General features: G+C 38.0%; 1 protein-coding gene and 1 long non-coding RNA gene across 2 annotated transcripts in view; one reads left to right on the plus strand and one right to left on the minus strand.

The window, feature by feature from the left end:
- Positions 1 to 12,657, plus strand: part of LOC309642731 — a 414,473-nt gene that overhangs the window by 190,390 nt on the left and 211,426 nt on the right. The gene's annotated exons all lie outside the window — the stretch shown is intronic.
- MCU (mitochondrial calcium uniporter) overlaps positions 1 to 12,657 on the minus strand; it is a 221,220-nt gene that overhangs the window by 10,254 nt on the left and 198,309 nt on the right. Inside the window, exons 5-6 of the mRNA XM_082424565.1 lie at positions 10,709 to 10,869; positions 9,004 to 9,207 (exon numbers count right to left, since the gene is read on the minus strand). Coding sequence (XP_082280691.1) covers positions 9,004 to 9,207; positions 10,709 to 10,869 — 365 coding nt within the window. The remainder of the gene's footprint in view (positions 1 to 9,003; positions 9,208 to 10,708; positions 10,870 to 12,657) is intronic.

Raw genomic sequence — 12,657 nt, forward strand, 5'->3', positions numbered from 1 at the left:
GCATTTAATCCATTTACATTTAAGGTAGTTATCGATATGTGTGTTCGTATTACCATTTTCTTAATTGTTTTGGGTTTGTTACTGTAGGTCTTTTCCTTCTCTTGTGTTTCCTGCCTAGAGAAGTTCCTTTAGCATTTGTTGTAAATCTGGTTTGGTGGTGCTGAATTCGCTTAGCTTTTGCTTGTGTGTAAAGGTTTTAATTTCTCTGTCAAATCTGAATGACATCCTTGCTGGGTAGAGTAATCTTGGTTGTAGGTTTTTCCCTTTCATCACTTTAAATATGTCCTGTCACTCCCTTCTGGCTTGCAGAGTTTCTGCTGAAAGATCAGCTGTTTACCTTATGGGGATTCCCTTGTATGTTATTTGTTGTTTTTCCCTTGCTGCTTTTAATATTTTTTCTTTGTATTTAATTTTTGATAGTTTGATTAATATGTGTTTTGGCATGTTTCTCCTTGGATTTATCCTGTATGGGACTCTCTGCGCTTCCTGGACTTGATTGCCTATTTCCTTTCCCATATTAGGGAAGTTTTCAACTATAATCTCTTCAAATATTTTCTCAGTCCCTTTTTTTTTCTCTTTTTCTTCTGGGACCCCTATAGTTCGAATGTTGGTGTGTTTAATGTTGTCTCAGATGTCTCTGAGACTGTCCTCAATTTTTTTCATTCTTTTTTCTGTATTCTGCTCTGTGGTAGTTATTTCCACTATTTTATCTTCCAGATCACTTATCTGTTATTCTGCCTCAGTTATTCTGCTATTGATTCCTTCTAGAGAATTTTAAATTTCATTTATTGTGTTGTTCATCATTGTTTGCTCTTTAGTTCTTCTAGGTCCTTGTTAAACGTCTCTTGTATTTTCTCCATTCTATTTCCAAGATTTTGGATCATCTTTACTATCATTACTCTGAATTCTTTTTCAGGTAGACTGCCTATTTCCTCTTCATTTGTTTGGTCTGGTGGGTTTTTACCTTGCTCCTTCATCTGCTGTGTATTTCTCTGTGTTCTCATTTTGCTTAACTTACTGTGTTTGGGGGTCTCCTTTTTGCAGGCTGCAGGTTCATAGTTCCCGTTGTTTTTGGTGTCTGCCCCCAGTGGCTAAGACTGGTTCAGTGGGCTGTGTAGGCTTCCTGGTGGAGGGGACTGGTGCCTGTGTTCTGGTAGGTGAGGCTGGATCTTGTCTTTCTGGTGGGCAGGACCATGTCTGGTGGTGTGTTTTGGGGTGTCTGTGGACTTATTATGATTTTAGGCAGCCTCTCTGCTAATGGGTGGGGTTGTGTTCCTGTCTTGCTAGTTGTTTGGCATAGGGTGCCCAGCACTGTAGCTTGCTGGTCGTTGTGTGGAGCTGGGTCTTCATGTTGAAATGGAGATCTCTGAGAGAGCTTTCGCCATTTGATATTATGTGGGGCCGGGACGTCTCTGGTGGACTAATGTCCTGAACTCGGCCCTCCCACCTCAGAGGCTCAGGCCTGACACCCGGCCGGAGCACTAAGACCCTGTCAGCCACACGGCTCAGAGGAAAAGGGAGAAAAAGAAAGAAAGAAAGAAAGAAAACTAAACTAAACTAAAATAAAAATAAAATAAAATAAAATTAAAATTAAATTAAAAAGTTATTAAAATAAAAAATATATTATTAAAAATAAAAAAGCAATTAAAAAAAAGAAAGAGAGAAAGAGGAGAGCAACCAAACCTAAAAACAAATCCACCAATGAAAACAAGCACTAAAAACTATACTAAAAAAGAAAACAAAAAAAAAAACCCACAAAAAAATGGACAGACAGAACCCTAGGACAAATGGTAAAAGCAAAGCTATACAGACAAAATCACACAAAGAAGCATACACACACACACACTCACAAAAGGAGAAAAAGGAAAAAAATATATATATTTAAAAAAAAAAAAGGAAGAGAGCAAGCGAATCAATAAACAAATCTACCAATGATAATAAGCTCTAAATACTAAACTAAGATAAACATAAAACCAGAAACAAATTAGATGCAGATAGCAAACTCCAAGTCTACAGTTGCTCCCAAAGTCCACTGCCTCAATTTTGGGATGATTTGTTGTCTATTCAAGTATTCCACAGATTCAGGGTACATCAAGTTGATTGTGGAGATTTAATCCTCTGCTCCTGAGGCTGCATGGAGAGATTTCCCTTCTCTTCTTTGTTCGCACAGCTCCTGGGGTTCCGCTTTGGATTTGGCCCCACCTCCGTGTAGGTCACCTGAGGGCGTGTGTTCCCCGCCCAGATAGGATGGAGTTAAAGTAGCAGCTGATTAGGGGGTTCTGGCTCACTCAGGCCGGGGGAGGGAGGGGTACTGAATGCGGGGCGAGCCTGCGGTGGCAGAGGCCAGCATGACATTGCAACAGCCTGAGGCACGATGTGTGTTCTCCCTGGGAAGTTGTCCCTGGATCACGGGACCCTGGCAGTGGCGGGCTGGCAGTGGCGGGCTGCACAGTCTCCCGGGAGGGGAGGTGTGGATAGTGACCTGTGCTGGCACACAGGCTTCTTGGTGGCTGCAGCAGCAGCCTTAGCGTTTCATGCCCATCTCTGGGGTCCGCACTGATAGCCATGACTCGCACCCATCCCTGGAGCTTGTTTAGGCGGTGCTCTGAATCCCCTCTCCTTGCGCACCCCAAAACAATGGTCTCTTGCCTCTTAGGAAGTTCCAGACTTTTTCCCGGACTCCCTCCAGCTAGCTGTGGCGCACTAGCCCCCTTCAGGCTGTGTTCACGCAGCCAACCCCAGTCCTCTCCCTGGGATCTGACCTCCGAAGCCTGAGCCTCAGCTCCCAGACCCCATCCACTCAGGTGGGTGAGCAAAGCCTCTCAGGCTGGTGAGTGCTGGTCATCAGTGATCCTCTGTGTGGGAATCTCTTCGCTTTGCCCTGTGCACCCCTGTTGCTGCGCTCTCCTCCGTGGCTCTGAAGCTTCCCCCCTGCTCACCCGCCGTCTCCGCCAGTGAAGGGGCTTCCCCGTGTGTGGAAACTTTTCCTCCTTCACAGCTCCCTCCCAGAGGTGCAGGCCCCATCCCTACTCTTTTATCTCTGTTTTTTCTTTTCTCTTTTGCCCTACCCATGTACGTGGGGAGTTTTTTGCCTTTTGGGAGGTCTGAGGTCTTCTGCCAGCATTCAGAAGGTGTTCTGTAGGAGCTGTTTCTCATGTAGATGTATTTTTGATGTATTTGTGGGGAGGAAGGTGATCTCTACGTCTTACTCCTCCGCCTTCTTGAAGCTATCTCTTGCATGATTTATTTTTAAAAGTCATTTTGAGTTTCATCTCTTAAAGTTTCATTTTCTAACTATTTGTGGCTGGCATATAGATATGCAATTCATTTATATATATTGACCTTGTATCTAGTAACCTTATAAAACTCACTTATGAATTCTAACCAATTATCTATATACATTCTTTAAATTTTTCTATGTACAAAATCTATGGATCATGCCAATTGTTTTTCTTTCCAATATTTTCATCCTCTGTATCTTTTTTTGCCTTCTGTACTGGCTAGGTCTTCTCATTCAAAGTTGAATGCAAGTGGTACTTTTACCCTCTTCCCAGACAATGAAGGAACATTAGAACATTTCAAGTTCACTTGCCCCCTCCAGACGTATATGTTTTAGTTTTAGTTTTTTCTGTATTTTAAATTCTATAAGAGTTTATTATAATTATTTTATACATTTAATATTCATTTAGATTCGCTCACAGATTTACCATTTTCATTGCTCTTCATTCCTTCCTGCTTTTTTTTTTTACTTTCCACTTGTGATAATCTTCTTTCTGCACAAAGAACACTCTAGTATTTCCTTTTGTACAGATCTACTGGTGACAAGTTCTCTATTCGTTTGTCTGGAAGCATCTTTATTTCACCTTTATTTTGGAAGGATATTTTTGCTGAGTATAGAATTCTAAGCTGACAGTTATTTTCTTTCAACACATTGGAGGTACCATTCCATTACCTCTGGCTTTCATTTCTGCTGTTGAGAAGTCAGCTATCTAACAGTGACTCCTTTGAAGGCAAGCCTTTCTTTTTCTTCTTTGGCTACTTTTAAGATTTCTTCTTTGTCTTTGTCTTTTGCAGTTTTACTACTGATGTGTCTAGATGTGGATTTTTTTTCCTTTATATTGGTTGTATTTGATGGAATTCTTAAATCTATAAATTAATGTCTTTCATCATTTTGGAAAATTCTCAGCCACCATCTCTGCAAATATTGTTTCTTCCCATTCTCTCCCTCCTCTCCTTCTGAGATGCTAATAAAATTAAAAATATATTAGGCCTTTTCACTCTATCCTCTGTATCTCTCACCCTCTCCTATATTTTACTTCTTTTTGTCTTTCCATACTTTATTTTGAATGGTTTCTTCTGATTTATTTCCAGGTCACTCTATCTCTCTTATGTCTAATCTGCAGTTAAATCCATCCATTAAATTTTATTTCTAGAATTTTCATTTGTTTTTTAAAAAATCAAGTTATCTGCCAATATTCTCAACCTTACCTTTTATCTCCCTGAATCTAGTAAGTATAATTATTTTAAAGGCTATGTCTGATAAATCCAGTAACTAGATCTCCTATCTGTGTCTGTTTCAAATGTCTATTGTTTCTGTAGGTGTTTTCCTGTGTATCTGCTTATTTTTTATTGTATGCCTAACTTTGTATTTGCAAAATTATTTGTAGTAATAATGTAAGGCTTAGGATAATATTATTATTATTATTATTAGGATAATGTTATCTCCTCCCAGGGATGATTAATGTTTTCTTTGGCCTGGAACCAGTGATATCAGCACTCTGGGATCACCTGCATTCTAGGACTACCTCAATCCAATTTACAAGATTGGGATGATCGAAAGATGAGCTACAGTCTCTGAGAGAGCCTACAACAGGTTCTTCTGTTCTACAGTAGCGGCCTTTAAAATTCCACACCAAAGCAAAAATGTTTCAACCTACTTTAGCAATCCCTGGACATGAATCTCTGTGGCTTGAATAGAGATATTGAATCTTGAATCTTGAATCTCTATCTCTATCTCAATGCTTCCAAGGGAGCATTGTTCTGATTACCTAGGATGCCATAACTAGAAACAGAAGTAAATATTTAATTACTGATGATGACAGATAATGAACGAATAGCGGTTGAAGGGACTGTGGAAGCTTTTTAAAAATGGATAGAATCATGGTCTGAATCAAGTAATATTGACCTAAGGGATAACTGTTGGATTAAAAACTTGAGGGAATGCCCTCTAGGTTTCATCTAAGTTGTTATTACTAGGCCACTTACCTATCTTTGCTGAGGATGTAAATGTACACACTAACTCAATTTATTCAGATCTATTCTATGCTTCCTCTTTTGGGCAACAAGCATTTACTAAGCAACTACATGCTAGACTCTCTTCTAGAAATTTGGTAATTTGATAATAAGTGAGAAGAGATACACATAGAGCTTGGTTATGAAGGAAAGGGAGTCAGAGAGGGAGAGTTTGATAACATACGGAACACAAAAAATATACTGGCATAAGATTCTGGAAGGGGGTAATGGGATTAAGAACAGGTGGAAGAGCTAGCCCTGAGCAGGAAAATGCCACCTCTTATTTGAATTTAAGGAAATAGTGTGAAAGTAGGTATGGATACTATTAAACTCACAGGGTTTAGGAATTTGCAAGCTTGTATCTGTTAAGCTCAATTTTCCAGGAGAGGTAGGAGGCAAAGGTAAAGGTGGGATGAGGAGCTTGATGTGAAGTCTTAGAATAACTAATGAGAGGGTTATGGCGGAAGAAAATCTAATTAGAAACACAAGCAGTGGTCCAATCCACACTATTACATGATTTTTCTCTAGCAATGTTCAGTAGCCTGGATATAGGATAAATAGCTAAATTTATCCAAGATTAGGAGTTTATAGAGTATATATGGTGGAAAGACAATGGAGCAGAGATTGAACAGAATGACAATATGGTCTAATTTGGACAGAAAAGGAAGCAACACACGAGGAAGGTGACAGAAAAAAGTTAAGAGAGATGTCAGGAGCCTAAAGGTTTAGGCATACTAAATTTTTAGGCATGCTAATTTTTATTCTAAGTAGGTCCTGAATGGCCACTGAAGTAGTTTGCTGGAGTAGAATATAAATGCTGGATGTTGGAATTGAGATGACAAAGGGTATTAAAGGCTAGGTCAGTGTTTCTTAACCTTTATTCATCATTGTTCCCTTAAGTTGCCTTTTTAGATATATTTTCCTTAATTGCCCCTCCTCCCCAAAAAAGTTTTTTTAAAAAAAAATTTAAATATTTATTTATTTATTTTGGCTGTGCCAGGTCTTAGCTGCAGCACGTGGGATCTTTGTTGCGGCATGCGGGCTTTTTAGTTGCAGCGTGCATGTAGGATCTAGTTCCCCCACTAGGGATCGAACACGGGCCCCCTGCATTGGGAGTGTGTAGTCTTACCCACTGGACCACCAGGGAAATCCCTCAAAGAAGTTTTAACACCACAAATATACTGTGTATCTGTTTATCTGTTGTAATATCTAAGATGTTTTACTCCCCCAGAACCAATTTTCACCCCCTTGAGAGTGACCTCCCCTTTGTAGAAAACGCCTGGGCTAGGGGGCTGAATGGTGGTTCACATGCCTGCTGAAGTAACTTTGCTGAATGGCAATTCTTATTGTCAGGCTCCTTTTTCACATGATAGAAAATGGTACTCAGGTCTCACTGAAATATTAGTCAGTAAAAGTCAATATTTCACTTGATTTTATGATGTCAAGGAACTTATCTTTTGAAAATTCTTTGGAACTTAATATACTTTTGGAATATATTTAGGTTGCTAATAAATGCTCATTGAACAGTTTAAATGCTGTTGAACAGGCATGTTGTTTCATGGGTGTTAATTATGGATACTGATATGGGGAAGAATATTTAACATGAGAAACTCTATTTACATTTTATTTGGTCAATGTTTTCCTATTCACAAAAGACTTAATTGTTTACTACTGCTATTTTACAACTTGTCACTTGGGGGCAGCAAAAACATTTAGGAATCACAGAAGTAGGACAGCATTTAAATAGTAGGACAGATAGGCACTGTATTAGGCATGGTAAGGAAATAAAAATTGAAAGAAACACCTGAACGCCTTGCCTCAAAAGATATCATAGTCTAGTAGACGGGAAAAGACATTGAACATGAATAATTATAATACAAGATGGCATAGGATAAGTGAAATGAGAGGCACAATGTGCTATAGGAATTCAGAAGAGGGACAGATCAAAGTCGGCTGCAGGGAAGTAGTCAAAGTTTCATGAAAAATAAGCATTTAAGTAAACCTTGAAATATGACAGGTAGCGATCTACAGGGAAAACCTTCCCAGTTAATAGAATGGTATGAAGTAAGGAAGGAAGTGGTGAAAAACTCAGGGCATTTTGGGGGAAATACAGACTACACAGTTGAGCCTTGAACAACATGGGTTTGAACTGCACAGGTCCACTTATATGTGGATTTTTTTCAATAGTAAATACTACAGCACTACACGATCCGCAGTTGGGTGAATCCCCAGATGTGGAATCATGGATATGGAAAAACTATGGATACAGAGGAACCATGATATGGAGGGCTGACTTTAAGTTATACATGGATTTTTTTACTTCACAGAGGGTTGACGCCCCTAACCCCTGTTGTTCAAGGGTCAACTGTAATTTGATGTGTTTAAAATACCTAGTACATACACAGAGGAGCTGAGAGACATTTGGAAAGGACAGCAACCAGTTATGAATATTGGGCTAAGGAGTCTGGATTTCAGTCGATAAAAAGAATCCATTAAAGGGGTATATGAAGGACAGTGACAGGGCAGAGGAAGAGGGAAAGAAACATAGACAGACACATACACATATGTAAGCCATGTCCAGAGGTGTGGTTAGATAAGATTGATTTGGCTGTCAGCTCTGTTCAGGTAGAGTGACGAACATGAGCCAGACATGGGATTAGGTGCTAGAGACACTGGGCAAACAATAGCAGGACACGAACAGTTTACTGTCTCTTCTCCACTAGACATATTTGGGAGGCCCAGAAAGGTTAAATAACACCCTTGGGCTTTCATTTTCCCACACAAAAATAGGCCTATGACCATTGGTCTAATGACAACAGAAACAAAATGCCTATGTTCAACAGTGGCCATATAAAAATATAAGAGAAGCAACTCTCAGCTTTCTTCTGATACCTAAGAAAATAGAAAAGGTTTCTCATATCTCTCAGCTATTCCAAATACTTTTTATTCAAGGGAGCCTGGATCTGTGGTTGTATCACATATAGCAATAATAAATAAGTAATAATAAATCCTTCATACTTCCTAAAGTGACCATTATGGATTTCCAAGCTACTAAAAATACAGCACTAACAATAAAAATTAGTTCTAGACACTGATATTTAAAATATGAGCCTTGGTTGATAAAGAATAGAATAGTGATTAGATATCTAATTTTCACCTGTCTTCCATGAAGTAAAAACAACAACAAACACCTATACTCCTAATATATTTAGAAGTAGCCCAGAGTTTAGTTTAACTATTTGATTAGATATCACCAATTCTCCATTCCAAACATTTAATAAAGACCAAAAGCTTGGGACTACACCATCTGACTGCTAAATTAATCACACAGTACATAAAAAGCCAAGCCAACTGAGCAAGTTATCCTACAGCTGACCACTCTTCTCCTTTGCCTTCTTATTCTATAGCTTACTATAATAATTTTATGAATTTAATGGTTTATATGGCTCTCTTAATAGTCTGTTTGCTCCATGAGGGCCAAAGCCATGTCATATCTATCTCTCTATCTCTAGCACTTAGACTAGTGCCTGATACATAATTGTCATGCACGTGCATGTGCACATATGTGTGTTTGTGTGAGTGATTATGTATAAAGGATAAATGATTACTTCAAGGGAACTGGCCTTAGAAAGAATATGAGAGAAAAGAAAACTACTTTGACAACCAACATTGTACTATCTCATGGAAAGTTACTTGAAGAGGAATTCTTACCTGGCGTGTCATTACAAAATATGCATACATTGCCATGGCACTTCCATAAGTGATGAAGTAGGTAACTGGCTCCATGATGTCCCAGGAATATTCCCACCAGGTAAGCCGGGCCAAAATGCCAAACTGTGTGGCCATGTAGGCAAGTCCACCCCATAGCACCAAAGTGGTCCTCTTCTCAGCTTTTCTGCTAATCTCAATTCGTACCTACAGGGCACACATGACTGGTCAACTGTAAAGCATTTTGACATAGAACCAATCTTAAACTCTTATTTAAACTGTTCAATGTTCACTAAAGAAACGGCTCGTAATCAAGATATAAGTTAGTGTCAATTCTAGGAAATATAGTTTGTCTTCCTAAATAATATCTGTAGTTTTTACTGAGTACTATTTTATAGGAATAACATTTTTGATACCCTTGTGTTTCATGTTTCATCCTAGAAGTAGCTGAAAATATGGTGAAATTATGGGAGTGAATAAGCAAGTTTCAGCGGGTCTTTATCCAACCACAAGATTGCTTTCTTTGAAAGAGAGAAATAAAAACATGCCAATGTTCTCTCACTGCAGCGTACAAGATTTAATCTATCATTAGTTTTTTACTCAAAAGGTCTACTAGGGGCAAAACAGCACAGTGGGTCAGAGCATGGACTCTGGATTCAGAACGGCTGAGTTCAGGCCCTGATCTGCTCATTACCATAACTTCATTAATGAGTTGTTCTGAGGATTAAATAAGAGAATACAAGTAAAATACTTAGGACAATTCCTAGCACATAGTAAATATTCAATAAGGGATGATAATTATTTTGCTATAGTTGGTACATTAAAAAATGCTTTACATTTTGAAAATACCAGATTTAAATTTCATCCCCCTTCACAACAGTTCCTCAAATTTAATTTATCCAACATTTCTAATGGTCTTAAATTTAATGAAAACAACCTTGAGATATGTGTTCCTTACTTTTAAAGAAATCAGAAAAAGCACAGTATTAATAGTATTTGTTCCCTTCCTTAATCTCTAATATAGTCTGGTTTCTTAAAATGGAAAGACTTGTATTTTTATTTAAAAAAAAAGGATGACACATGTTCATTGTAAAACACTTAGGAAAGTGTAAGAAGAAAAATCATTCATAATCCTACTATTCTATTAGCATTTGGGAATATGTTCCTTCTAATTTTTTTCTTTGTATATATGTGTGTGTGTGTGTGTTGTGTGTATGGCTATATGCATAATACACTTAAAAACTGGATCATAGTATGCACTAATATACACATTGTTTTGTAATTTACTTTTCATAAAATACCATGAAGTGTTTTCTATAGAATATTAGATCTACACGATTGTTTTTAACAGTTGCATAATATTCCATATAATATTAATTCTTAAGTTGGCTAAAATGATTATCCACCTCACTTAGAACCCTTCTTGATCAGCAATTATTCCAATCTTTGTTGTAAAAGTAGTAAGTCTGGTTAAGGGCAGTATATTTAGATCTCAAAGCTCTATGTCCATTATCAAGGTTCCAAACTATTCCTTTTTAAGTCCTTTCTTAGCTTTAATCAGAAGCTTTGTATGATTCAGTTCCCAAAACTAGTGGGCTAGTTTGATTGACACAATGCAATCACACAAAACTCGGAGGGAAAAAAAGCAAACATATATGCTCTGGAAAAAATACTGGTGAAAAGAAAAGTGTGAAATTTGAATCTGCACCTTTTCCAGGGGCGCCAGTTGTTCTTTGAGATCTTCTAATCTTTCGATAAGCTCCCTTTCCTTGTTTAACTGGTGCTGCTCGATGCACAAAGTAGTGTATAACTGTTGGACCAGTGTCTTTACATCATTCAGTGTTGCTGCGTTTTCATAGCTTAAGAGGTCTGAAAGAAAAATATTACATTTTTTTAAAAATGTATGCCTTAAATGAAGAGTTGCTATTCCTAGGGCTATTAATGATAAGAACAAGGCAGATTCATCCACTATAGGGGTCCCACTTTCAATGTTAAACTGAAGGAAAGGGATAGTTCCTTTTTAAAAAGCAAGAGTCTATAAATCCTAGAAAGTAAGCTCATATTTGGGCAACTTGAAAATTTTGAAGCCAACATCCACCATTATATTCTTGGAAGTATAAGTGCTACAAATGAGGCTACAAGTAATAATAATCTTCATTAGATAAAGACAAAAAATTTAAAGAAATATGTCAAAAACTAGTAGAGAGGTTTAGAATTAATCTGATTATCATGCTTATTAAAATTCTGATCTATAATTTATCTGTGGTCTTGCCATTTTAATTGGTCATTTTTTCCCTTTAGTAACTAACACTTAAGGAAAAAATATACAGTAGTTCAAATTTGCAAATACAAGGGTATAAATAAAACTATCATTATCCTAATAATCTTAGCCCCTATATACCTTCCCCCTAGCATATCAATTTTTATTTATTCCCGTTGGGCAAAGACAGAATAGCTGTATGGGTCTCAATATCAAGCTTGAAAGGGCATGAAGTTATGAGAATAACTGAAAAGGTAAAAGATTAAATAATTCTTTGATTCAATATCCTCTTCTGTGAGTAGCATGTGCTTCCAGAAATCTAAAAATTGTTTTGAAAATTTAATAAAAAGTCAGCTGATCTCAGCTGTCAAATAACTTTTTAAAAAGCACCAGAAGTAAAGCTTTTGTTTTAGAATCTTATTAGCCTTAAATGTGACATTTTGTTAGCTACAGCAGAAGGTCAGCCTTTTTCTAAATCAAAATAAGCCACAGTCACAATTAGTCATGTGTGTATTTCAAATATTCTTCAAGGATGTCTTTTAGTACAGTTATCACAGAAATTCAATCAATAAAAAAATTCAAATAAGGGTAGCAAATTGGATTAGAGAAGAGCTGATATAGTAAAATGGGATATAGCACCTAGCATAGTATCTTGCATGCTTCAATGAATGTGTGCTGCATTAATGGGAACAGATAAAAGAACACTTTGAGTTCTAGAAGTCGTCTATGTCAACAGAGTCTGCTTTGCACTAAAGTTGCAGCTCACATTCACATATGGTTCTACACTTTCCAAAGTTACAAAAAGAGAAAACTGCACTCTAGAATGTCATAGTGAAGTGGTAGAGTCCATGCCTCCTGACCCCCAGGCCTGGAACTGAGTTATGAGGCTTTTACTATATCAATATTAATATTTCTCCTGCAGGCTCAGTCCTCTTTCTTTTTTTTTATTATTTATTTTATTTTTTGCTGTGTTGGGTCTTCGCTGCTGCACGCAGGCTTTCTCTGGTTGCAGCAGGCGGGGGCTACTCGTCGTTGCGGTGCGCGGGCTTCTCACTGCGGTGGTTTCTCCTGTTGTGGAGCAGAGGCTCTAGGCTCATGGGCTTCAGTAGTTGCAGCACGGAGGCTCAGTAGCTGTGGCTCATGGGCTCTAGAGCGCAGGCTCAGTAGTTGTGATGCATGGGCTTAGTTGCTCCGCAGCATGTGGGATCTTCCCGGACCAGGGCTCAAACCCGTGTCCCCTGCATTGGCAGGCAGATTCTTGACCACTGTGCCACCAGGGAAGTCCTCAGTCCTCTTTCAAAAAGATAATTTTTTAGGTAGGTATAAATTACCTATGGTAAACAAAATCCTCTCACATATATTATCCCATATTTATCCTCATGGCAGCATATAATCCA

Source organism: Balaenoptera physalus (assembly GCF_965194825.1).
Source record: "Balaenoptera physalus genome assembly, chromosome: 14".
In the NCBI taxonomy this organism is placed as follows: domain Eukaryota; kingdom Metazoa; phylum Chordata; class Mammalia; order Artiodactyla; family Balaenopteridae; genus Balaenoptera; species Balaenoptera physalus.